The sequence below is a fragment of the Somniosus microcephalus genome, unplaced genomic scaffold (genome assembly GCF_052327205.1).
Source record: "Somniosus microcephalus isolate GS21.2 unplaced genomic scaffold, FLI_Smic_1.0 unresolved_chr7, whole genome shotgun sequence".
Classification (NCBI taxonomy): domain Eukaryota; kingdom Metazoa; phylum Chordata; class Chondrichthyes; order Squaliformes; family Somniosidae; genus Somniosus; species Somniosus microcephalus.
Genome location: NW_028225185.1, coordinates 26350681 through 26375395, shown reverse-complemented (window position 1 = coordinate 26375395; position 24715 = coordinate 26350681). Strand labels below are relative to the sequence as shown.

The window sequence follows — 24715 nt, the reverse complement described above, 5'->3', positions numbered from 1 at the left end:
ACCTCGGCCAAGGTTTTATCCTGTGAGGCGCACGTGAAGCTTCTCGGCATTTCCCTGTCTGGACCAGAGCTGCCGCTGTACGGGTCCCCGTTAGCCATTCCTCTGTATGGGTCTCCGCTAGTAATCCCACTGCTTCCGCAGTGCGGGTTCCCGTTAGCGCTTCCGCAGTGCGGGTCAACCTCCTTCCTCTGGCTTACAACGCGTTTCGAGTAAACACAGGACACTTGCTGGTGTAATATACGGAGCAGACTTTATTCATGTACAGCACAGAGAGAGAGCGGCTTTGCGGTTTCTGTATCTTTCGAGCTCTCTGACACCCGTGTTCCTTTATACACCAGATTTTGCCTACTTCAAAGGTACATGCTACAGATAAGACCTCATGACCGCTGTTCCCTTATTCTGTATTGGGTGCGTGGCCCATTTGTAGTTTCGTGTGTGTGCTGAAAATTTACATTGTAACAGCCGATCCCGGGCTCTGTGGGAACAGCACTGAGGTGCTTCCTGACTAACTCTTCACCTCTTTGAAGAACAGGCTTTATTAACTGTTATCTTTCTACGCTATAATTAATGGATCCCTCTATGTTTATTACCCTAGCCCCTAAAATTACACTTTAATCGCTCATGGCTGACGTCATTACGCTCACTTATTTTCTTACACAAGCACTTTGCCAATCAGAAGACAATCCATTCTTTCCTCTCGCCATGCTGTTTATCGGATATGACGTTAAACCGAGACCCCGTCTGTTCTCTCAGGTGGACGTAAAACGTCCCGCGGCATTTATTAAATATATTCAAGAAGGAGTTAGATATATTTCTTAAGGCTAAAGGGATATGGGGAGAAAGCAGGGACAGGGTACTGAATTTGGATGATCAGCCATGATCTCATTAAATGGCGGAGCAGGCTCGAGGGGCCGAATGGCATACTCCTATCTTCTATTGGAAAGTTCATTACTCCCCGATGCAAAGACGGTTAACCCTCAACTCCCCAAGATGCCCAAACAGCCCCCACCCCCCTGCACTCGGATGTCCCCGGGGGTCCGACATCGAAGCTGCCCTCTTGTACCTTACACAGCGGCGGTCCAGTCACTCGCTGTTAGTAAGAGGGCAGCGCAGCCGAACCGGGTCCTTTATCCCCCGCCCGGTTTCCAGCATAGGTCGTTGGACAGCTGGGGGCTGACTCAACCAACCCCCCCCTCCTCTCCACTTCCGCAACCCCGGTGGGGACCTGATCTGTCTCTGTAGAGATTGAGGGTTTTTTAATTGACGGTGTGACTTAGCATTGACAAGCGGCGGAGAGATTGGGCCCCCCCTCAATAATTTATTTAAAATTATGTATAGAATGAATGCGACTGTTGGCAGAATAGTGCAGCACAGAGGGAGGCTATTCGACCCCTCGAGTCAGCGCCGGCTCCGACAGTCCTGTGGAATTCTGTTTCCCCACTGGGTGCAGGGAGTGGCTCGCCAACCAAGGGGTGAACACTCCTGTAGAAATGCTTGAGACGACGCTCGCTTTGCCAGTCTGGGCCATGGTTCACTGTACAGCCCGCTGTGCCTGGTCTCCCTGGCGCAGGTCAGAGTTCGCCGTGCGTCGCCCTGTCCGGTTTAATTTGCACCTCGACTGGGAAATGGTCGCTCACTTCCAGCGCCTGCCAGGTAAAAAAAAAAATTAGCAACCCAAAAAAAAAAGGAAGGTTTTAAGAATTGAGGCAATACTTGATTTCCCGCAGGCCTGGGTCCGGCGTCTGTTTGTAACCCCTTATTCTGTAGCCGCGCACGGTGAAGGTCAGAGTTCGCCGCCTGCCCAGGTGGGTAAGTACACTCCTGGATGAGCCACACACACTAGAATCAGAAATTTACAGCGCAGAAGGAGGCCATTCGGCCCATTGACTGACAAAGAGCTCTCCAGCCTAATCCCGCTGTCCAGCTCTCAGTCCGTAGCCCTGTGGGTTACGGCGCTTCGAGTGCGTATCCAAGTACTTCTTAAATGTGATGAGGGTTTCTGCCTTGACCCCCCTTTCAGGCAGTGAGTTCCAGACCCCCACCACCCTCTGGGTGAAGAAAGTTCTCCTCAACTCCCCTCTAATCCTTCTCCCAATGACTTTAAATCTCTGCCCCCCTGGTTATTGACCCCTCTGCTCAGGGAAATAGGCCCTTTCTATCCAGGGCCCCCTCATCATTTTATACACCTCGATTAAATCTCCCCTCAGCCTCCTCTGTTCCAAAGAAAACAATCCCAGCCTCTCCACCAGCAAGGTTCTAGGCCCGATCGGGGAAGCAATTGCCCCTGGGTTAGAGAGAGGGGCAAACTAGCCCGGCTTCCTGCTCCTGGAGGCTGGGCAGGGGCTTCTGCAAAGGGTACGTGGACCGCGGGTGAGCACGCGATGGAGCTGGGCTGCGGTCCCTAGTGAACAACGTAAGGAACAGGAGCCAGGAGTGGGTCAATCGGCCCCCGGAGCCTGCTCCGCTCTGAGAGAGCCTGCCGTGCCGCCTAGGCTCAATATCGAGGCTCCCGGCGAGGGTCAGCGGCCTCACGCCACGGTGACCCCGCGCACAGCTCAGTCCGGAACCTCCGCGGGTGGCAGGCAACCTCAGCGGCGGGCTCGGGACGCGGTTTATACCTCGGCCGTCTTTCCCAGCCGCGGGGTTCCCGCACTCACCTCCTCCTCTGTTAGTTGGAACTTCTCCCGGAAGTTGTAGGGTTTGGCCGATCCTGGCACGATGGCATCGTAAAACTCTGATCCGTGTACGATGATCCTGCGAGAGAGGCAGAGGGGGTGTGAGTGACTGATGGAGGTTATAAGAGCATGAGAAATAGGAGCAGGAATAGGTCACTAGGCCCCTCGAGCCTGCTCCGCCATTCAGTAAGATCATGGGCTGATCTCGGGCTCCAAGCCACTTCCCCGCCCGCTCCCCATAACCCTTCACTCCCTTATCTTGCAAAAATCTGTCTATCTCCACCTTCGATGTATTTAATGACCCAGCCTCGACAGCTCTCTGGGGCAGAGAATTCCACAGATTTACGACCCTCAGAGAAGAAATTCCTCCTCACCTCAGTTCTAAAAGGACGACCCTTTATTCTGAGACTGTGCCCCCGAGTTCTAGATTCCCCCACGAGGGGAAACATCCTCTCTGCATCTACCCTGTCGAACCCCCTCAGTATCTTGTATGTTTCAATAAGATCCCCTCTCATTCTTCTAAACTCCAATGAGTATAGGCCCAGCCTGCTCAATCTTTCCTCATAAGTCAAACCCCCTCATCTCTGGAATTAACCTCGTGAATCGTCTCTGAACTGCCTCCAATGCAAGTATATCCTTCCTTAAATACGGAGACCAAAACTGTACGCAGTACTCCAGGTGTGGTCTCACCAATACCCTGTACAGTTGTAGCAGGACTTCCCTACTTTTATACTCCAACCCCCTCGAAATAAAGGCCAACATTCCATTTGCCTTTTTGATGACTTGCTGTACCTACATGCTAACTTTTTGTGTTTCGTGCACAAGGACCCCCAGGTCCCTCCGAACTGTAGCATTTTGTAATCTCTCTCCATTTAAATAATAATTTGCTTTCTTAATTTTCCTGCCAAAGTGGATAACCTCGCACTTTCCCACATTATATCCTTCTATTCCTTTCTCCCTCGTGTGTTTATCCAGCTTCCCCTTAAATGTATCTCTGCGATTCACCTCGACCACTCCCTGTGGTAGCGAGTTCCACATTCTCACCACTCTCTGGGTAAAGTTTCTCCTGAATTCCCCATTGGATTTATTAGTGACTCTCTTATATTGATGGCCCCTCGTTCTGGTCTCGCCCACAAGTGGAAACATCTTCTCTACGTCTACCCTATCGAAACCTTGCTTGACCTAAAAGACAGACTCGCATTTCTCCAGTGTCTTTCACCACCTCGGGACGTCCCAAAGTGCTCCATAGGGACCCTCTAATTCCTAAGCTCCGGAATCCCCTCTCCTCTAAGACGCTCCTTAAATCCTGCTTCCTTGACCGAGCCGCGGGGGCCGAGGCACAGCTCACGGTGGCTTTAACACTTGGTCACCTGTCGTAGGCGCAGTGCGTTTTCTCACGGACCGTCGTGTCCTCGCCGTCACCGATCAGCCAATGGAAGCCGGGCCTCTCGCGCAGTCGGATCGTTTTCCAGGCCTTTGCCGACACGTAGCTGCAGCCTGCGTTCAGGTCTCCCAGGAACATGATGTTCTGCAAACCGGGGTGTGGATGGAGCAAGAGTTACTTCCTGAGACTGGCAGCAGGCAAACTGAGACTCGGATCTTTCTTTCCCCCCCACGTCCCTTACCCCATGACCCTTGCCCCCCACGACCCTTGCCCCCCACGACCCTTGCCCCCCACGACTCTTAACCCATGACCCTTAATCTCCATCTCCCTTACCCCATGACCCTTACCTCCATCTCCCTTACCCCCATGTTCCTTACCCCATGACCCTTACCTCCATCTCCCTTACCCCCATGACCCTTACCTCCATGACCCTTAACCCCATGACCCTTAATCTTCATCTCCCTTATCCCCATGACCCTTACCCCATGTCCCTTACCTCCATGTCCCAGTGCTTTCTGACTTCCTGAAACACGTCGTACAACTCGTCGATTTCTCTCACTGCGTCCTTTGGGCAGGTGTGCTGGGAGACCAGGACAAAATCTTTAATCGCTGAAAGGACAGGGAGAAGGTGAGTAACCTGGGCCTTGACTGCAAACACACCCGTGTCTAGTGGCACCCCTGTGTCAGCCAATGTGCTGGAGGCGGGGCAGGACTCACCGGTCTATTTTAAACAACGTACTACAGCAAACAGTCTACAGAGTCTATTTAAAAAAGAGTCCCTGCGAACTACAGCAAACAGAACTCGTAACCGAAACTGCAGCAACGTCTCCCAATAAATGCAGTGATTGGAGGATAGTTAGACAATCCAAATGATGTGCGTCAAATCAATCCCAGTCACTTACGGCCGTGATTGACGTGGGAATTACCCAATCTTATCATCGAACGGTTACGGCACACAAGGAGGCCATTCGGCCCGTCGAACCCGTGCCGGCTCTCTGCAAGAGCACCTCAGCCAGTCCCACTCCCCCGCCCTTTCCCCGTAGCCCTGACAATTCTTCTCCTCCAGGTACTTGTCCAATTCCCTTTTGAAAGTCGCGATTGAGTCTGCCTCCACCGCCCTTTCAGGCAGCGCATTCCAGATCCAAACCACTCGCTGCGTAATAAAGTGTTTCCTCATGTCGCCTTTGGTTCTTCTGCCAATCGCCTTAAATCTGTGTCCTCTGGTTCCCTACTCTCCCGCCATTGGGAACAGTTTCTCTCTATCTACTCTGTCCAGACCCCTCATGATTTTGAACACTTCTATCAAACCTCCTCTCAACCTTCTCTGCTCTGAGGAGAACAACCCCAGCTTCTCCAGTCTCTCCACATCACTGAAGTCCCTCATCCCTGGTACCATTCTGGTCAATCTCCCCTTAACCTTCTCTGCTCTAAGGAGAACAACCCCAGCTTCTCCAGTCTCTCCACATCACTGAAGTCCCTCATCCCCGGTACCATTCTGGTCAATCTCTGCACCCCAACCACTACTTTGGCCCCAGCTGGAGGATTGTGTCCAATTCTGGGCACCACACTTCAGGAAGGTCTTGGAGAGGGTTGCAGAGGAGATTGACCAGAATGGTACCAGGGGATGAGGGACTTCAATGATCTGGAGAAGCTGGGATTGTTCTCCTCGGAGCAGAGAAGGTTAAGGGGAGATTGACCAGAATGGTACCAGGGATGAGGGACTTCAGTGATGTGGAGAGACTGGAGAAGCTGGGGTTGTTCTCCTTGGAGCAGAGAAGGTTAAGGGGAGATTGACCAGAATGGTACCAGGGATGAGGGACTTCAGTGACGTGGAGAGACTGGAGAAGTTGGGATTGTTCTTCTTAGAGCAGAGAAGGTTAAGGGGAGATTGACCAGAATGGTACCAGGGGATGAGGGACTTCAGTGATGTGGAGAGACTGGAGAAGCTGGGGTTGTTCTCCTTAGAGCAGAGAAGGTTAAGGGGAGATTGACCAGAATGGTACCAGGGATGAGGGACTTCAGTGATGTGGAGAGACTGGAGAAGCTGGGATTGTTCTCCTTGGAGCAGAGACGGCTAAGAGGAGATTTAATAGAGATGTTCAAAATCATGAAGGGTTTAGACAGAGTAAATAAGGAGAAACTGTTCCCAATGGCTGAAGGGTCAGTAACCAGAGGGCCCAGATTTAAGGTGATTGACAAAAGAACCAGAGGCGACATGAGGAGAATGTTTTTTGCGCAGCGAGTGGTTAGGATTTGGAATGCGCTGCCTGATAGGGTGGTGGAGGCAGACTCAATAGTAGCCTTTAGAAGGGAATTGGAGAAATACTGGAAGGAGAAAGCATTGCAGGGATACGGGGAAAGAGCGGGACTAACTGGATTGCTCTTCGTCAGAGCCAGCACAGACTCGATGGGCCGAATGACCTCCTCCTCTGTTCTATGATTCTATGAAACGGAAACGAGACGAGTACATGAGAGGAAAGGGAACGGAAAGATAGGCTGCAAGGCCTGAGATGAGGCAGACGGAGTGGGAGGGGGCTGGTGTGGGGCATAAACACCAGCACCAGTAGTGGGGCCGAATGGCCTCCTTCTGTGATCACAATCTTTTCCCTTACCGGTTCCTCCTGAATAAAATCGGACAATTAACGGCTCTCGGGCAAAAGCGTCGGGGTCTCCATCCTGGTCGTCTCTGTATTGGTGCATGTCCGTAATCTTCACCGTGTCTGACCTTTGGGAAGCAACGCGACGATTTGAGACCAAGGCGCCCTCATTCGTGCACAGATTCATTCCATTTACGTCTCTCGTTCCCTCCCTCTCCCTCCGCACTTTCTTGGTTCGACTCATAGAAACATAGAGGATAGGAGCAGGAGTAGGCCATTCGGCCCCTCGAGCCTGCTCCGCCATTTAATGAGACCATGGCTGATCATCCAAATTCAGTACCCTGTCCCTGCCTTCTCCCCATATCCCTTGAGCCTTAAGAAATATATCCAACTCCTTCTTGAATATATTTAATGAATTGGCCTCTACTGCCTTGTGTGGTAGAGAATTCCACAGGTTCACCACTCTCTGGGTGAAGAAATTCCTCCTCATTTCTGTCCTAAATGGCTTACCCCTTATCCTTAGACTGTGACCCCCTGGTTCTGGACTCCCCGACCATCGGGAACATCCTTCCTGCATCTAGTCTGTCCAGTCCTGTCAGAATTTTATAAGTTTCAATGAGATCCCCTCTCATTCTTCTAAACTCCAGCGAGTATAAGCCCAATTGACCCAATCTCTCCTCATACGTCATTCCTGCCATCCCAGGTATCAGCCTGGTGAATCTTCGCTGCACTCCCTCCATGGCAAGAACATCCTTCCTCAGATAAGGCGACCAAAACTGCACACAATACTCAAGATGCGGTCTCACCAAGGCCCTGTACAACTGCAGCAAGACATCCGTGTTCCTGTACTCGAATCCTCTCGCTATGAAGGCCAACACACCATTTGCTTTCTTATCCGCCTGCTGCACCTGCATGCTTCCCTTCAGCGACTGGTGCACAAGAACACCCAGGTCTCGTTGCACCCGATTGCTATCCAGCCGCATAGAATGAGCGTGTGGAATAAGATCATCAGAATTAGGAGCAGGAGTCGGCCATTCGGCCCCTCGAGCCTGCTCCGCCATTGAATGAGATCATGGCTGATCATCGACCTCAACTCCACTCTCCCGCCCGATCCCCATATCCCTCGATTTCCCTAGAGTCCAAAAACCTATCGATCTCAGCCTTGAATATACTCAACGACTGAGCCTCCACAGCCCTCTGGGGCAGAGAATTCCAAAGATTCACCGCCCTCTGAGTGAAGAAATTCCTCCTCATCTCAGTCCTAAATGGCCGACCCCTTATCCTGAGACTGTGACCCCTGGTTCGAGACTCTCCAGCCAGGAGGGAAACAGCCTCTCAGCATCGACCCTGTCAATCCTCCCTCAGAATCTTGTATGTTTCAATGAGATCACCTCTCATTCTTCTAAACTCCAGAGAGTATCGGCCCAATCTACTCAATCTCTCCTCATAGGACAATCCCCCCATCCCAGGAATCAATCTAGTGAACCTTCGTTGCTCCGCCTCCAAGGCGAGTATATCCTTCCTCAGATAAGGAGACCAAAACTGTGCCCAGTACTCCAGGTGTGGTCTCACCAAGGCCCTGTACAATTGTAGCAAGACTTCCTCACTCTTATACTCCAACCCCCTTGCAATAAAGGCCAACGTGCTATTTGCCTTCCTAATTGCTTGCTGTACCTGCCAACTCTCCTGACCAAGCTCGGGGGGAGGCACCTGATTGCCTCTGTGGTATTGGCCCCTCCCGGGGCAGGACAAGTCTGTAGATCTAACTACACACACGCCACCGACCCAGCTCACCCTGTGTCCTGTCCCCACCCCCGGCGCCGCTGAGGTACCTGTAGATGAAGACATACTGTTCCTTGTAGGATGCTCGGCCCAGCCTCTCACTGGCCACGTACGCATATTGGTGCGATCGGTCGAACCTGTCGGAAGAGCGGAAAGTGAGTCCCTTCAGGCCGGCTGCCCAGGGCGAGGCCCAGGGCCGAGACCCCCTGCCCCTACCCTACCCTACCCCCGCCACTTTCACCTTCAGAGGCTGGGGTTCCCAGACTTTGCAGGAACTCGGTACTGCGCCACGGGAAGGGGGAAAGGGCGGAATCTGAGAACGTGCCCGACATACGCAAGTCCTGGAGACAAAGCAGTAGAGCAAAGGTCAGGCCTAACTTCACTGGACAGGCCTAACTTCACTGGACAGGCCTAGCTTTACTGGACAGGCCTAACTTCACTGGACAGGTCTAACTTTACTGCACAGGCCTAGCCTCACTGGACAGGCCTAACTTTACTGGACAGGCCTAGCTTCACTGAACAGGCCTAACTTCACTGGGCAGGCCTAGCTTTACTGGACAGGCCTAACTTCACTTGACAGGCCTAGCTTCACTGGACAGACCTAACTTCGCTGGACAGGCCTAACTTTACTGGACAGGCCTAGCCTCACTGGACAGGCCTAACTTCGCTGGACAGGCCTAACTTTACTGGACAGGCCTAGCCTCACTGGACAGGCCTAACTTCGCTGGACAGGCCTAACTTTACTGGACAGGCCTAGCCTCACTGGACAGGCCTAACTTCGCTGGACAGGCCTAACTTTACTGGACAGGCCTAACTTCACTGGACAGGTCTAACTTTACTGGACAGGCCTAGCTTCACTGGACAGGCCTAACTTTACTGGACAGACCTAACTTCACTGGATCGACCTAACTTCACTGGACCGGTGTGGTAAACCACTGTTGTTCACTTCACTGTTGTTCACTCTTGCCCATTGTTGTACTTGTCTGTGCATGCCTCAGCTGGCTCCGCCCCTGGCTCCACCCATATGCCCTGGTATAAAGGCGGCTGCTCTGCAGTCCCCCAGGCATTCAGGACCGGTCGACCACTAGAGGCATGCCTTCGTTCTTTAGCTAATAAAAGCCTGTTTGTTACTCACTTAACTTCCAGTCTTTCGCAGTAATTGATAGCGCATCAATTTTATTAGCTAAATTTTTTTCCGATGGAGCAAATCCTCAAACCAGCACGCCTGGAACTAGACCCTCAAGAGGCGGATGCATCTACCAAGTTCGCACACTGGCTGCGATGCTTTGAACTTTTCCTAGAAGCCTCCGTTGATTCTGTTCAAAACGATGGCGACAAACTAAAAATTCTGACCTCCAAGGTGAACCACCAAGCTTATTCACTCATCCAAGATGCGACTACCTATGAGGGTGCCCTCGACCTTCTTAAAGAACAGTACGCACGCCCGATAAATGAAGTTTACGCCAGACACCTCCTGGGGTCCCGCAAACAGCAACCCGGGGAATCGATGGAGGTATACCTACGGGCGCTGAAGGTGCTCGGCTGGGCCTGCAAACGTAAAGAGGTGTCGGCCGCGGTGTACACGGAGGAACTTGTCCGGGACGCCTTCGTCGCGGGCCTCAGGTCCAACTACACCCGGCAGAGACTGTTAGAGCAGGGCAAACTCGACCTGAAGAAGGCCACGGCCCTCGCACTTTCGCTAGACGTGGCCCAACGGAATATGGACGCCTACTCACCTGACCGCACAGCCGCATCGTGGATGGCGCGATCGCCGCCATCCTGGGACACGGTAGGACTGCCACCCGGCACCGCGCCACATCCCGCCAACGGCCCAACTTCTGCAGCGATGTCCCGGGGCCCGAAGTGTTACTTCTGTGGCCAAGCCAAACACCCCAGAGCGCGCTGCCCGGCGAAAAACGCTACCTGCTCTGGTTGTGGGAAGAAAGGGCACTACGCCAGCGTCTGCAAGGCTAAACCTACCCCAAACTCCAGCAGTGCCGTGTGTGGGCCGCCATCTTGGACGCCTCCAGCCACGTGTGGATTATGGGCGCCGCCATCTTGGACGCCCTCGACCATGTGTGATCCGTTCCGGCCGCCAATTTTGCAACGGGCCCCCGACTCACCCACCGCCTCACCTGATGACTACAGCGACGCGCCTGACCCTACGCTGGCCTCCATTACACTGGACCAGTCTAGACCTCACCAACTAGCCAGGTCCATGATGGACATAAAGGTAAACGGCCGCGCCACGACCTGTCTTTTCGACTGCGGGAGCACAAAGAGCTTTATCCACCCCGACACGGTGCGGCGTTACTCTCTCCCGGTCCTGCCAGCGCGCCACCGGGTCTCTATGGCCTCCAAGTCCCATTCAGCGGACGTCGGCGGCTACTGCATGGTGACCCTTTCGGTGAGGGGCACAGAGTACAGAAACTTTAAACTGCTTGTCCTACCCGATCTCTGCGCTGCCGTTCGACTGGGGTTGGATTTTCAGTGCCACCTTAAGAGTGTCACGATGGCGTACGGTGGACCCCTTCCCCCACTCACAGTCTGCAACCAGCAGTTTTCAAATTGCCCGCCGCGCACCTTTTGCAGCCTCTCCACGCTTAAAGTCACTCCCCCCCCCCGTTCACCAACCTCGCCCCAGACTGTAAGCCAATCGCCACCAAAAGCAGGCGATACAGCGCTGGTGACAGAGTTTTTATTAAATCTGAGGTGGAGCGGCTCCTGAAGGATGGGATTATCGAAGCTAGCACCAGCCCCTGGCGAGCCCAGGTTGTAGTCGTCAAGACCGGCAAGAAGCAGCGCCTGGTCATTGACTACAGCCAAACAATAAATCGATATACCCAACTGGACGCATACCCCCTCCCCCGCATATCTGATATGGTCAATCAGATCGCGCAATACCGCGTATTCTCCACCATTGACCTTAAGTCAGCATGTCACCAACTCCCTATCCGCTATGAGGACCGCCAGTATACTGTCTTCGAGGCAAACGGCCGCCTCTACCACTTCCTTCGGGTCCTCTTCGGCGTCACCAACGGGGTCTCCGTTTTCCAAAGGGAGATGGACCGGATGGTCGACCAAAATGCGTTGCAGGCCACTTTTCCCTACCTGGACAATGTGACCATCTGCGGCCAAGACCTGCAGGACCATGGCGCCAACCTCGACAAATTCCTCCGCACTGCCCAACTCCTAAACCTTACGTATAACAAGGAGAAGTGCATATTCCGCACAACCCACCTCGCTATCCTTGGCTGTGTTGTGGAACACGGAGTCATCGGCCCCGACCCCGACCGCATGCGTCCTCTTATGGACCTTCCCCTGCCCCACTGCCTCAAGGCCCTGAAGAGATGCCTGGGGTTTTTCTCCTACTACGCCCAGTGGGTCCCTAATTATGCGGACAAAGCCCGTCCACTTATCAAGTCCACCTCTTTTCCCCTGGCGGCAGAGGCCGGCTTAGCCTTCCACCGTATCAAAGAGGACATCGCTAAAGCCACCATGCACGTGGTGGACGAGTCCATCCCCTTCCAGGTGGAGAGCGATGCGTCCGACTTTGCCCTGGCCGCTACCCTTAACCAGGCGGTTCTTTTCACGAACCCTCCAAGGCTCCGAAATCAGACACTCCTCTGTCGAAAAGGAGGCCCAGGCCATTGTGGAAGCTGTGAGACATTGGAGGCATTACCTGGCTGGAAAACGATTCACCCTACTCACTGACCAGCGTTCAGTTGCTTTTATGTTTAACAACAAGCAGAGGGGCAAAATCAAAAACGACAAGATCTTGAGGTGGAGAATCGAACTTTCCACCTACAATTACGATATCTTGTACGGGCCCGGGAAACTCAATGAGCCCCCGGATCGCGTGGCACCTGCGCCAACGCGCAGATCGATAGACTGCGGGCCCTCCACAATGACCTCTGCCACCCGGGTGTCACCAGGTTCTTCCATTTTATCAAGGCCCGCAACCTGCCTTACTCCATTGAGGAGGTCAGGACCAGGAACTGCCAAGTCTGCGCTGAGTGCAAACCGCACTTTTATAGACCAGACAGGGCTCACCTGATAAAAGCCACTCGCCCCTTAGCGTTGATTTTAAAGGGCCTCGCCCCTCCTCCGACCGCAATGTGTACTTCCTCAACATTATTGATGAGTACTCCCGTTTCCCGTTCGCCATCCCCTGCCCGGACATGACCAGTGCCACGGTCATTAAATGTCTGAACGACCTCTTCACCCTGTTCGGTTTCCCCAGCTATATCCATAGCGACCGGGGCTCATCGTTTATGAGCGACGAACTCCGCCAGTACCTGCTCGCTAGGGGTATTGCCACAAGCAGGACCACCAGTTACAACCCCCGGGGGAACGGACAGGTGGAAAGAGAGAATGCGACAGTTTGGAAGGCCGCCCTGCTAGCCTTAAAGTCTAGGGGCCTTCCGACCTCCCGCTGGCAGGATGTGCTCCCCGATGCACTTCACTCTATTCGGTCACTGCTCTGCACTGCCACTAACTCCACCCCTCACGAGAAAATGTTTGTCTTTCCAAGGAAGTCCACATCGGGGACATCGCTACCGCCATGGCTGACGCCCCCAGGGCCGGTCCTACTGAGAAGACACGTGAGGACCCATAAAACGGACCCCCTGGTCGAGAGGGTCGACCTCCTCCACGCCAACCCCCAGTACGCTTACATTGCGTACCCGGACGGGCGGGAGGACACAGTCTCCATACGAGACCTCGCACCCTCGGGGGCCCCTGAAACCAACATCACCGCTACCCACAATGTACCGGCGGCAACGGACCCATACCTAACCCCTGTAGACGGCACGCCGTGGCCCCGTGACCCGCCATTGATCACCAACCAACCCAACACCCAGGAGGACGACACGCCAGTGCGCCGGCCCACGCGGGACTCGGCGTCGGAAGCTGCACCACCTCTGCCGTCGCCACGACGATCACGACGGCATACAAGACCCCCAGAAAGACTCAATTATACGAACTTTTAATACACTTCACCCCGTCGGACTCATTTTAAGCAAGGGGTGAATGTGGTAAACCACTGTTGTTCACTTCACTGTTGTTCACTCTTGCCCATTGTTGTACCTGTCTGTGCATGCCTCAGCTGGCTCCACCCATATGCCCTGGTATAAAGGCGGCTGCTCTGCAGTCCCCCAGGCATTCAGGACCGGTCGACCACTCGAGGCATGCCTTCGTTCTTTAGCTAATAAAAGCCTGTTTGTTACTCACTTAACTTCCAGTCTTTCGCAGTAATTGATAGCGCATCAACCGGCCTAACTTTACAGGACAGGCCTAACTTTACTTGACCGGCCTAACATTACTGGTCAGGCCTAACTTTACTGGACAGGCCTAACTTCACTGGAAAGGCCTAACTTCGCTGGACAGGCCTAGCTTCACTGGACAGGCCTAACTTCACTGGACCGACCTAACTTCACTGGACAGGCCTAACTTTACTGGACAGGCCTAACTTTACTGGACAGGCCTAACTTCACTGGACCGACCTAACTTCACTGGACAGGCCTAGCTTTACTGGACCGGCCTAACTTTACTGGACAGGCCTAACTTTACTGGACAGGCCTAACTTCACTGGAAAGGCCTAACTTTGATGGACAGGCCTAGCTTCACTGGACAGGCCTAACTTCACTGGACCGACCTAACTTCACTGGACAGGCCTAACTTTACTGGACAGGCATAACTTCACTGGACAGGCCTAACTTCACTGGACAGGCCTAACTTCACTGGACAGGCCTAACTTCACTGGACAGGCCTAACTTTACTGGACAGGCCTAACTTCACTGGACAGGCCTAACTTCACTGGACAGGCCTAACTTCACTGGACAAGCCTAACTTTACTGGACAGGCCTAGCTTTACTGGACAGGCCTAACTTCACTGGACAGGCCTAACTTCACTGGACAGGCCTAGCTTTACTGGACAGGCCTAGCTTTACTGGACAGGACTAACTTTACTGGACAGGCGTAACTTCACTGGACAGGCCTAACTTCACTGGACAGGCCTAATTTCACTGGACAGGTCTAACTTTACTGACAGGCCTAACTTTACTGACAGGCCTAACTTTACTGGACAGGCCTAACTTCACTAGACAGGCCTAACTTTACTGACAGGCCTAACTTTACTGGGCAGGCCTAGCTTCACTGGACAGGCCTAACTTCACTGGACCAGCCTAACTTCACTGGACAGGCCTAACTTCACTGGACAGGCCTAACTTTACTGGACAGGCCTAACTTTACTGACAGGCCTAACTTTACTGGGCAGGCCTAACTTCACTGGACCAGCCTAACTTCACTGGACAGGCCTAACTTCACTGGACAGGCCTAACTTTACTGGACAGGCCTAACTTTACTGACAGGCCTAACTTTACTGGGCAGGCCTAACTTCACTGGACCGGCCTAGCTTCACTGGACAGGCCTAACTTTACTGGACAGGCCTAACTTCACTGGACAGGCCTAGCTTCACTGGACAAGCCTAGCTTCACTGGACAGGCCTAACTTTACTGGACACGCCTAGCTTTACTGGACAGGTCTAACTTCACTGGACAGGCCTAACTTCACTGGCCAGGCCTAACTTCACTGGACAGGCCTAGCTTCACTGGACAGGCCTAACGTTACTGGGCAGGCCTAACTTTACTGGACAGGCCTAACTTCACTGGACAGGCCTAGCTTCACTGGACAGGCCTAACTTTACTGGACAGGCCTAGCTTTACTGGACAGGCCTAACTTCACTGGACAGGCCTAGCTTCACTGGACAGGCCTAGCTTCACTGGACAGGCCTAACTTCACTGGACAGGCCTAACTTTACTGACAGGCCTAGCTTCACTGGATAGGCCTAACTTCACTGGACAGGCCTAGCTTCACTGGATAGGCCTAACTTCACTGGACAGGCCGAGCTTACTGGATAGGCCTAACTTCACTGGACAGGCCTAACTTTACTGACAAGCCTAACTTTACTGGACAGGCCTAACTTCACTAGACAGGCCTAACTTCACTGGACAGGCCTAACTTTGCTGGACAGACCTAACTTCACTGGACAGGCCTAACTTTGCTGGACAGACCTAACTTCACTGGGCAGGCCTAGCTTTACTGACAGGCCTAACTTCACTGGCCAGGCCTAGCTTCACTAGACAGGCCTAGCTTCACTAGACAGGCCTAACTTCACTGGACAGGCCTAACTTCACTGGACAGGCCTAACTTCACTGGACAGGCCTAACTTTACTGGACAGGCCTAACTTTACTGGACAGGCCTAACTTTGCTGGACAGGCCTAACTTTACTGGACAGGCCTAACTTCACTGGACAGGCCTAGCTTCACTGGACAGGCCTAACTTTACTGGACAGGCCTAACTTTACTGGACAGGCCTAACTTTACTGGACAGGCCTAACTTCACTGGACAGGCCTAACTTCACTGGACAGGCCTAGCTTCACTAGACAGGCCTAACTTCACTGGACAGGCCTAGCCTCACTGGACAGGCCTAACTTTACTGGACAGGCCTAACTTTACTGGACAGGCCTAACTTTACTGGACAGGCCTAACTTTGCTGGACAGGCCTAACTTTGCTGGACAGGCCTAACTTCACTGGACAGGCCTAGCTTCACTGGACAGGCCTAACTTTACTGGACAGGCCTAACTTTACTGGACAGGCCTAACTTTACTGGACAGGCCTAACTTCACTGGACAGGCCTAACTTTGCAGGACAGGCCTAACTTCACTGGACAGGCCTAGCTTCACTGGACAGGCCTAACTTTACTGGACAGGCCTAACTTTACTGGACAGGCCTAACTTTACTGGACAGGCCTAACTTCACTGGACAGGCCTAACTTCACTGGACAGGCCTAGCTTCACTAGACAGGCCTAAATTCACTGGACAGGCCTAGCCTCACTGGACAGGCCTAACTTTACTGGACAGCCCTAACTTCACTGGACAGGCCTAGCTTCACTGGACAGGCCTAACTTCACTGGACAGCTCTAACTTCACTGGACAGGCCTAACTTCACTGGACAGGCCTAGCTTTGCTGGACAGGCCTAACTTTGCTGGACAGGCCTAACTTTACTGGACAGGCCTAACTTCGCTGGACAGGCCTAGCTTCACTGGACAGGCCTAACTTCACTGGACAGCTCTAACTTCACTGGACAGGCCTAATTTCACTGGACAAGCCTAGCTTTGCTGGACAGGCCTAACTTTGCTGGACAGGCCTAACTTTACTGGACAGGCCAGCTTCGCTGGACAGACCTAACTTTACTGGACAGGCCTAGCTTCACTGGACAGGCCTAACTTCACTGGACAGCCCTAACTTCACTGGACAGGCCTAGCTTCACTGGACAGGCCTAACTTCACTGGACAGCTCTAACTTCCCTGGACAGGCCTAACTTTACTGGACAGCCCTAACTTCACTGGACAGCTCTAACTTTACTGGACAGGCCTAACTTCGCTGGACAGGCTTAACTTTACTGGACAGGCCTAGCTTCACTGGACAGGTCTAACTTCGCTGGACAGGCCTAACTTCACTGGACAGCCCTAACTTCACTGGACAGACCTAGTTTCACTGGACAGGCCTAACTTCACTGCACAGGCCTAACTTCACTGGACAGGCCTAGTTTCACTGGACAGGCTATGACAGATTTAACAACAACAGGATAAGCAGAGGCCTGTCTCTCAGGACAGGTTCAGCACACTGCGACAGGCCTGACCCCAGCATCGCCCGTGGGCTGGATCAGGCCTACTGCACAAGACGGAGCCTAATGCCACAGGACAGACGAGGTGGAGCGGGACAGGCTGACACAACCCTCACCTGTTCAACTCATTGGCTAACTGTGCCACCGCTCTACCCTTCGAGTCACGAACCTCCATTACCAGGCAGATATCGCACCGCGTCACAATCTATTCCCAACGGAAGCAGATGTGAGGTTATTCTCATGGGAAAGAAGGATTTCCAAATGAATTATCCCCATCCCAACCCCCCGCCCACCATCCCAATCTTCTCTCCTCAAGATGGTCGAGGCCTTTACTTCTTGGGTCAAGTGTATCAGTCTTCATGTGTCGGCCCAACCCATGAGCCTCCAGGATGGAAGCACCAAAGCCAACCAAACACTGGGGTTCACTTCTAGAGGACTAGAATTGAAAAGCAGAGAGGTTATGTTAAACTTATATAGAGCCTTGGTTAGTCACACTTGGAGCGCTGTGCACAGTCCTGGTCTCCATATACCTTGGTTAGACCACACTTGGAGCACTGTGCACAGTCCTGGTCTCCATCTACCTTGGTTAGACCACACTTGGAGCGCTGTGCACAGTCCTGGTCTCCATCTACCTTGGTTAGACCACACTTGGAGCACTGTGCACAGTTCTGGTCTCCACATACCTTGGTTAGACCACACTTGGAGCACTGTGCACAGTCCTGGTCTCCATCTACCTTGGTTAGTCACACTTGGAGCACTGTGCACAGTTCTGGTCTCCATATACCTTGGTTAGACCTCACTTGGAGCACTGTGCACAGTTCTGGTCTCCATATACCTTGGTTAGTCACACTTGGAGCACTGTGCACAGTTCTGGTCTCCATCTACCTTGGTTAGTCACACTTGGAGCACTGTGCACAGTTCTGGTCTCCATATACCTTGGTTAGACCTCACTTGGAGCACTGTGCACAATTCTGGTCTCCATATACCTTGGTTAGACCACACTTGGAGCACTGTACATCGTTCTGGTCTCCATATACCTTGGTTAGACCACACTTGGAGTGCTGTGCACAGTTCTGGTCTCCATATACCTTGGTTAGACCACACTTGGAGCACTGTACACCGTTCTGGTCTCCATATACCTTGGTTAGACCACACTTGCAGCACCGTGCACAGTTCTGGTCTCCATATACCTTGGTTAGACCACCCTTGGAGCACTGTGCACAGTTCTGGTCTCCATATACCTTGGTTAGACCACACTTGGAGCACTGTGCACAGTTCTGGTCTCCATATACCTTGGTTAGACCACACTTGCAGCACCGTGCACAGTTCTGGTCTCCATATAACTTGGTTAGACCACATTTGGAGCACTGTGCACAGTTCTGGTCTCCATATACCTTGGTTAGACCACACTTGGAGCACTGTGCACAGTTCTGGTCTCCATATACCTTGGTTAGTCACACTTGGAGCGCTGTGCACAGTTCTGGTCTCCATATACCTGAGTTAGACCACACTTGGAGCACCGTGCACAGTTCTGGTCTCTGTATACCCTGGTTAGACCACACTTGGAGCACAGTGCACAGTTCTGGTCTCCATATACCTTGGTTAGACCACACTTGGAGCACTGTGCACAGTTCTGGTCTCCATATACCTTGGTTAGACCACACTTGGAGCACCGTGCACAGTTCTGGTCTCCATATACCTTGGTTAGACCACACTTGGAGCACCGTGCACAGTTCTGGTCTCCATATACCTTGGTTAGACCTCACTTGGAGCACTGTGCACAGTTCTGGTCTCCATATACCTTGGTTAGTCACACTTGGAGCACTGTGCACAGTTCTGGTCTCCATCTACCTTGGTTAGTCACACTTGGAGCACTGTGCACAGTTCTGGTCTCCATATACCTTGGTTAGACCTCACTTGGAGCACTGTGCACAGTTCTGGTCTCCATATACCTTGGTTAGACCACACTTGGAGCACTGTACACCGTTCTGGTCTCCATATACCTTGGTTAGACCACACTTGGAGTGCTGTGCACAGTTCTGGTCTCCCTATACCTTGGTTAGACCACACTTGCAGCACCGTGCACAGTTCTGGTCTCCATATACCTTGGTTAGACCACACTTGGAGCACTGTGCACAGTTCTGGTCTCCATATACCTTGGTTAGACCACACTTGGAGCACTGTGCACAGTTCTGGTCTCCATATACCTTGGTTAGACCACACTTGCAGCACCGTGCACAGTTCTGGTCTCCATATACCTTGGTTAGACCACACTTGGAGCACTGTGCACAGTTCTGGTCTCCATATACCTTGGTTAGACCACACTTGGAGCACTGTGCACAGTTCTGGTCTCCATATACCTTGGTTAGTCACACTTGGAGCGCTGTGCACAGTTCTGGTCTCCATATACCTGAGTTAGACCACACTTGGAGCACCGTGCACAGTTCTGGTCTCTGTATACCCTGGTTAGACCACACTTGGAGCACAGTGCACAGTTCTGGTCTCCATATACCTTGGTTAGACCACACTTGGAGCACCGTGCACAGTTCTGGTCTCCATATACCTTGGTTAGACCACACTTGGAGCACCGTGCACAGTTCTGGTCTCCATATACCTTGGTTAGACCACACTTGGAGCACCGTGCACAGTTCTGGTCTCCATATACCTTGGTTAGACCACACTTGGAGCACCGTGCACAGTTCTGGTCTCCATATACCTTGGTTAGACCACACTTGGAGCACCGTGCACAGTTCTGGTCTCCATATACCTTGGTTAGACCACACTTGGAGCACTGTGCACAGTTCTGGTCTCTGTATACCCTGGTTAGACCACACTTGGAGCACTGTGCACAGTTCTGGTCTCCATATACCTTGGTTAGACCACACTTGGAGCACTGTGCACAGTTCTGGTCTCCATATACCTTGGTTAGACCACACTTGGAGCACCGTGCACAGTTCTGGTCTCCATATACCTTGGTTAGACCACACTTGGAGCACAGTGCACAGTTCTGGTCTCCATATACCTTGGTTAGACCACACTTGGAGCACCGTGCACAGTTCTGGTCTCCATATACCTTGGTTAGACCACACTTGGAGCACTGTGCACAGTTCTGGTCTCCATATACCTTGGTTAGACCACACTTGGAGCACTGTGCACAGTTCTGGTCTCCATACACCTTGGTTAGACCACACTTGGGAGCACTGTGCACAGTTCTGGTCTCCATATACCTTGGTTAGACCACACTTGGAGCACTGTGCACAGTTCTGGTCTCTGTATACCCTGGTTAGACCGCTCTTGCAGCACTGTGCACAGTTCTGGTCTCCACATACCTTGGTTAGACCACACTTGGAGCATTGTGCACAGTTCTGGTCTCTGTATACCCTGGTTAGACCACACTTGGAGCACTGTGCACAGTTCTGGTCTCCATATACCCTGGTTAGACCACACTTGGAGCACTGTGCACAGTTCTGCTGTCCATATACCTTGGTTAGACCACACTTGGAGCACCGTGCACAGTTCAGGTCTCCAGATACCTTGGTTAGACCACACTTGGAGCACTGTGCACAGTTCAGATCTCCATATACCTTGGTTAGACCACACTTGGAGCACTGTGCACAGTTCAGGTCTCCATATACCTTGGTTAGACCTCACTTGGAGCACCGTGCACAGTTCTGGTCTCCATATACCTTGGCTAGACCACACTTGGAGCACTGTGCACAGTTCTGGTCTCCATATACGCTGCGCACAGTTCTGGTCTCCCTATACCTTGGTTAGACCACACTTGGAGCACTGTGCACAGTTCTGGTCTCCATATACCTTGGTTAGACCACACTTGGAACACTGTGCACAATTCTGGTCTCCATATACCTTGGTTAGACCGCACTTGGAGCACTGTGCACAGTTCTGGTCTCCATATACCTTGGTTAGACCACACTTGGAGCACTGTGCACAGTTCTGGTCTCCATATACCTTGGTTAGACCACACTTGGAGCACTGTGCACAGTTCAGGTCTCCATATACCTTGGTTAGACCACACTTGGAGCACTGTGCACAGTTCTGGTCTCCATATACCTTGGTTAGACCACACTTGGAGCACTGCGCACAGTTCTGGTCTCCATATACCTTGGTTAGACCACACTTGGAGCACTGCGCACAGTTCTGGTCTCCATATACCTTGGTTAGACCACACTTGGAGCACTGCGCACAGTTCTGGTCTCCATATACCTTGGTTAGACCACACTTGGAGCACTGTGCACAGTTCAGGTCTCCACATACCTTGGTTAGACCACACTTGGAGCACTGCGCACAGTCCTGGTCTCCATATACCTTGGTTAGACCACACTGGGAGCACTGTGCACAGTTCTGGTCTCCATATACCTTGGTTAGACCACACTTGGAGCACTGTGCACAGTTCTGGTCGCCATATACCTTGGTTAGACCACACTTGGAGCACTGTGCACAGTTCTGATCTCCATATACCTTGGTTAGACCACACTTGGAGCACCGTGCACAGTTCTGGTCTACATATACCTTGGTTAGACCACACTGGGAGCACCGTGCACAGTTCTGGTCTCCACATACCTTGGTTAGACCACACTTGGAGCACCGTGCACAGTTCTAGTCTCCACATACCTTGGTTAGACCACACTTGGAGCACCGTGCACAGTTCTGGTCTCCATATACCTTGGTTAGACCACACTTGGAGCACTGCGCACAGTTCTGGTCTCCATATACCTTGGTTAGACCACACTTGGAGCACAGTGCACAGTTCTGGTCTCCATATACCTTGGTTAGACCACACTTGGAGCACTGCGCACAGTTCTGGTCTCCATATACCTTGGTTAGAACACACTTGGAGCACAGTGCACAGTTCTGGTCTCCATATACCTTGGTTAGACCACACTTGGAGCACAGTGCACAGTTCTGGTCTCCATATACCTTGGTTAGACCACACTTGGAGCACTGCGCACAGTTCTGGTCTCCATATTATAATAAAAAGGATATAGAGGCACTAGAGACGGTGCAAATAAGATTGACAAGGATGATACCAGAACTGAGAGGTTATAACTATCAGGAAAGGAAGAACAGGCTGGGGCTCTTTTCTTACATAGAATAGAATCTGCAGCACAGAAACAGGCCATTCGGCCCAACTGGTCCGTGTCGGTGTTTCTGCTCCACACGAGCCTCCTCCCACCCTCCATCTCACCCCATCACCAACTCCCTCTATTCCTTTCTCCCTCGTGTGTTTATCCAGCTTCCCCTTAAATGTATCTCCGCCATTCGCCTCGACCACTCCCTGTGGCAGCGAGTTCCCCATTCTCACCACTCTCTCCACATTACAACAGTGACAACACTTCAAAAGTGCTAAATTGGCTGTAAAACGCTTTGGGACGTCCGGTGGTCGTGAAAGGCGCTGGAGAAACGCGAGTCTTTCTTTCTCTCTCTCAGGGTGAAGAAGTTTCTCCTGAATTCCCTATTGGATTTATTAGTGACTCTCTTATATTGACGGACCCTAGTTCTGGTCTCCCCCACAAGTGGGAACATCGTCTCTACGTCTACCCTATCGAACCCTTTCATAACCCGAACCTAACCTGACAGAAAGACTCGCGTCTCTCCAGCACCTTTCCCCACCTCAGGACGTCCCAAAGCGCCTCACAGCCAATGAAGTACTTTTTGAAGTGTGGTCACTGTTGTAATGTAGGAAATGCGGCAGCCAATTTGCGCACAGCAAGCTCCCACAAACAGCAATGTGATCAATGACCAGATCATCTGTTTTAGTGATGTTGGTTGAGGGATAAATATTGGCCCCAGGACACTGGGGAGAACTCCCCCCCTGCTCTTCTTCCAATAGTGGCCGTGGGATCTTTTACGTCCGCCTGAGAGGGCAGACGGGGGCCTCGGTTTAACCGGCTTGGCCGGCTTCCCTTCGGACGGCGACCGGTGTTTACGCAGGTGGACTGACCACGTACCTTGACCAGAATTCTCATGGTGCGCTGATTGGCGGCTTTGGCCTCCCCAAAGGACCGGACGTTGAAGGAGCAGATGCGGAAGCTGAGGCCGCACTCACAGGCGGCCAGGACGCAGAGTAAAAAGGCCCGTCTCATGGCCGGAGCTGCGACTGCACGGGGAGGAGAGAGAGAACTGGATTGAGAGGGGCAGCCACCTCTGTCTTCTGTTGCAACACAATCCCCTCCCGTTCTACCCAAAGTCAGTGACCCGCGCTGGGATAAAGGCCGGCTGTTCTCCCGGGGTGAGCAGCGTGTGGGCTATTCGGCAACATGAGCCATCGCCGCCCAGCCGAATCCCGTCCTGACCTGACACACAAATACGTTGCGGCCACTGGGGTTGCGATCATGAGAGAAGGAACCCTGTAATCCCCCTCAACACCCACTCTCTCCCTGTCCGAACCAGAGGCTGAGAGGGAACCGGCGCTGAACTGGACTGGGATGGGATTCTCGGCACTTCCTGACCAGCGGGGCTCAACGCACGGGGCACGTTCCCCCCCACCCCACCACCACCGATTCTTGCTCTATGGGCGCCCTGGGGTTACCCCACCCACCCCCGACGAGGGGCCATTCTTCACACGAGCCTGGAACTGTGGGCGCGGGCTATTCGAACGGGAAGGGCGTCACAGCTAAGCGTGAAACCCACGCGGGTGCAGCCGGGAGCCGAGACACTGACTGACGCCTCAATGGGTGCGGAGGCCAATTTTAACGATCCTATCACTCACCCATCACACCGCCTGAGTTCTGCTGAGGAAGGGGACGGGCCCTCCTTCAAGGAGACTATCTTTGAAACGTGCCAAACCCGCCTTGTAAACGTAAAGCCACTTACTGAACGCTCGTTGCAGGAAATGGATGCTTCTTCCTGAATCTGGGCTGTCCAGACTGAGCGCAAATGACAGGACAGAGAGGTGTGTCTCTGTCATCGCAATCAGACCTGCTGAGTGGCTTTTGTTCAGTGTTTAACAGGAACTAGTGCTGAGCTCACACAGATTCAGCATTGGCAAGCTCTGGAACAGGTTGTGTGTCAGCCAGTTCAATAGACCCGTCTCCCTGCAGCCAGCCCTCAACATCTCACTGAATCAGTGTTCCGCCCACACTGGAACAGTGCCAACACGACAAAAGGTTCCACCCCCTCCTCGATATTCAGCTATTGTCCGCGTACATTCCTGCCTGCTCTGGGCTACGAGTGACTCGAGTAAACTATGCAGTTGTCAAAAGAATCACTGGCCAAGAATGTGGCTTTACCATTTCATGCGACATGGGGTATGTTATAATGTATACAAGAGTGTTGTATCCCAGGAACAGAGTGTGTGGGGTGTAATATAACTCCCACTCCAGAAACTCGAGCCCCATAATCCAGACCGACACTCCCCCGGTGCCAGTATGAGGGAGCGCCGCACTGTCGGAGGGGCGATACTGAGGGAGCGCCGCACTGTCGGAGGGGCGGTACTGAGGGAGCGCCGCACTGTCGGAGGGGCGGTACTGAGGGAGCGCCGCACTGTCGGAGGGGCGGTACTGAGGGAGCGCCGCACTGTCGGAGGGGCGGTACTGAGGGAGCGCCGCACTGTCGGAGGGGCGGT

The 24715-nt window shown here is 52.8% G+C and overlaps 1 protein-coding gene across 1 annotated transcript; it reads right to left on the bottom strand.

Annotated features, from left to right (window-relative positions):
* Positions 1 to 231: 231 nt before the first annotated feature.
* On the bottom strand, positions 232 to 24172 carry LOC147086655 (deoxyribonuclease gamma-like). The gene is made up of 9 exons (XM_085978795.1): positions 23965 to 24172; positions 23100 to 23248; positions 17247 to 17335; positions 8489 to 8575; positions 6672 to 6784; positions 4556 to 4668; positions 4046 to 4203; positions 2658 to 2754; positions 232 to 1646 (listed from the first exon to the last, which is right to left on the bottom strand). The coding sequence occupies exons 1-9, from the start codon at positions 24056 to 24058 to the stop codon at positions 1572 to 1574; spliced, it is 975 nt and encodes a 324-aa protein (XP_085834921.1). The 5' UTR covers positions 24059 to 24172; the 3' UTR covers positions 232 to 1571.
* Between the last annotated feature and the right edge of the window lie 543 nt (positions 24173 to 24715).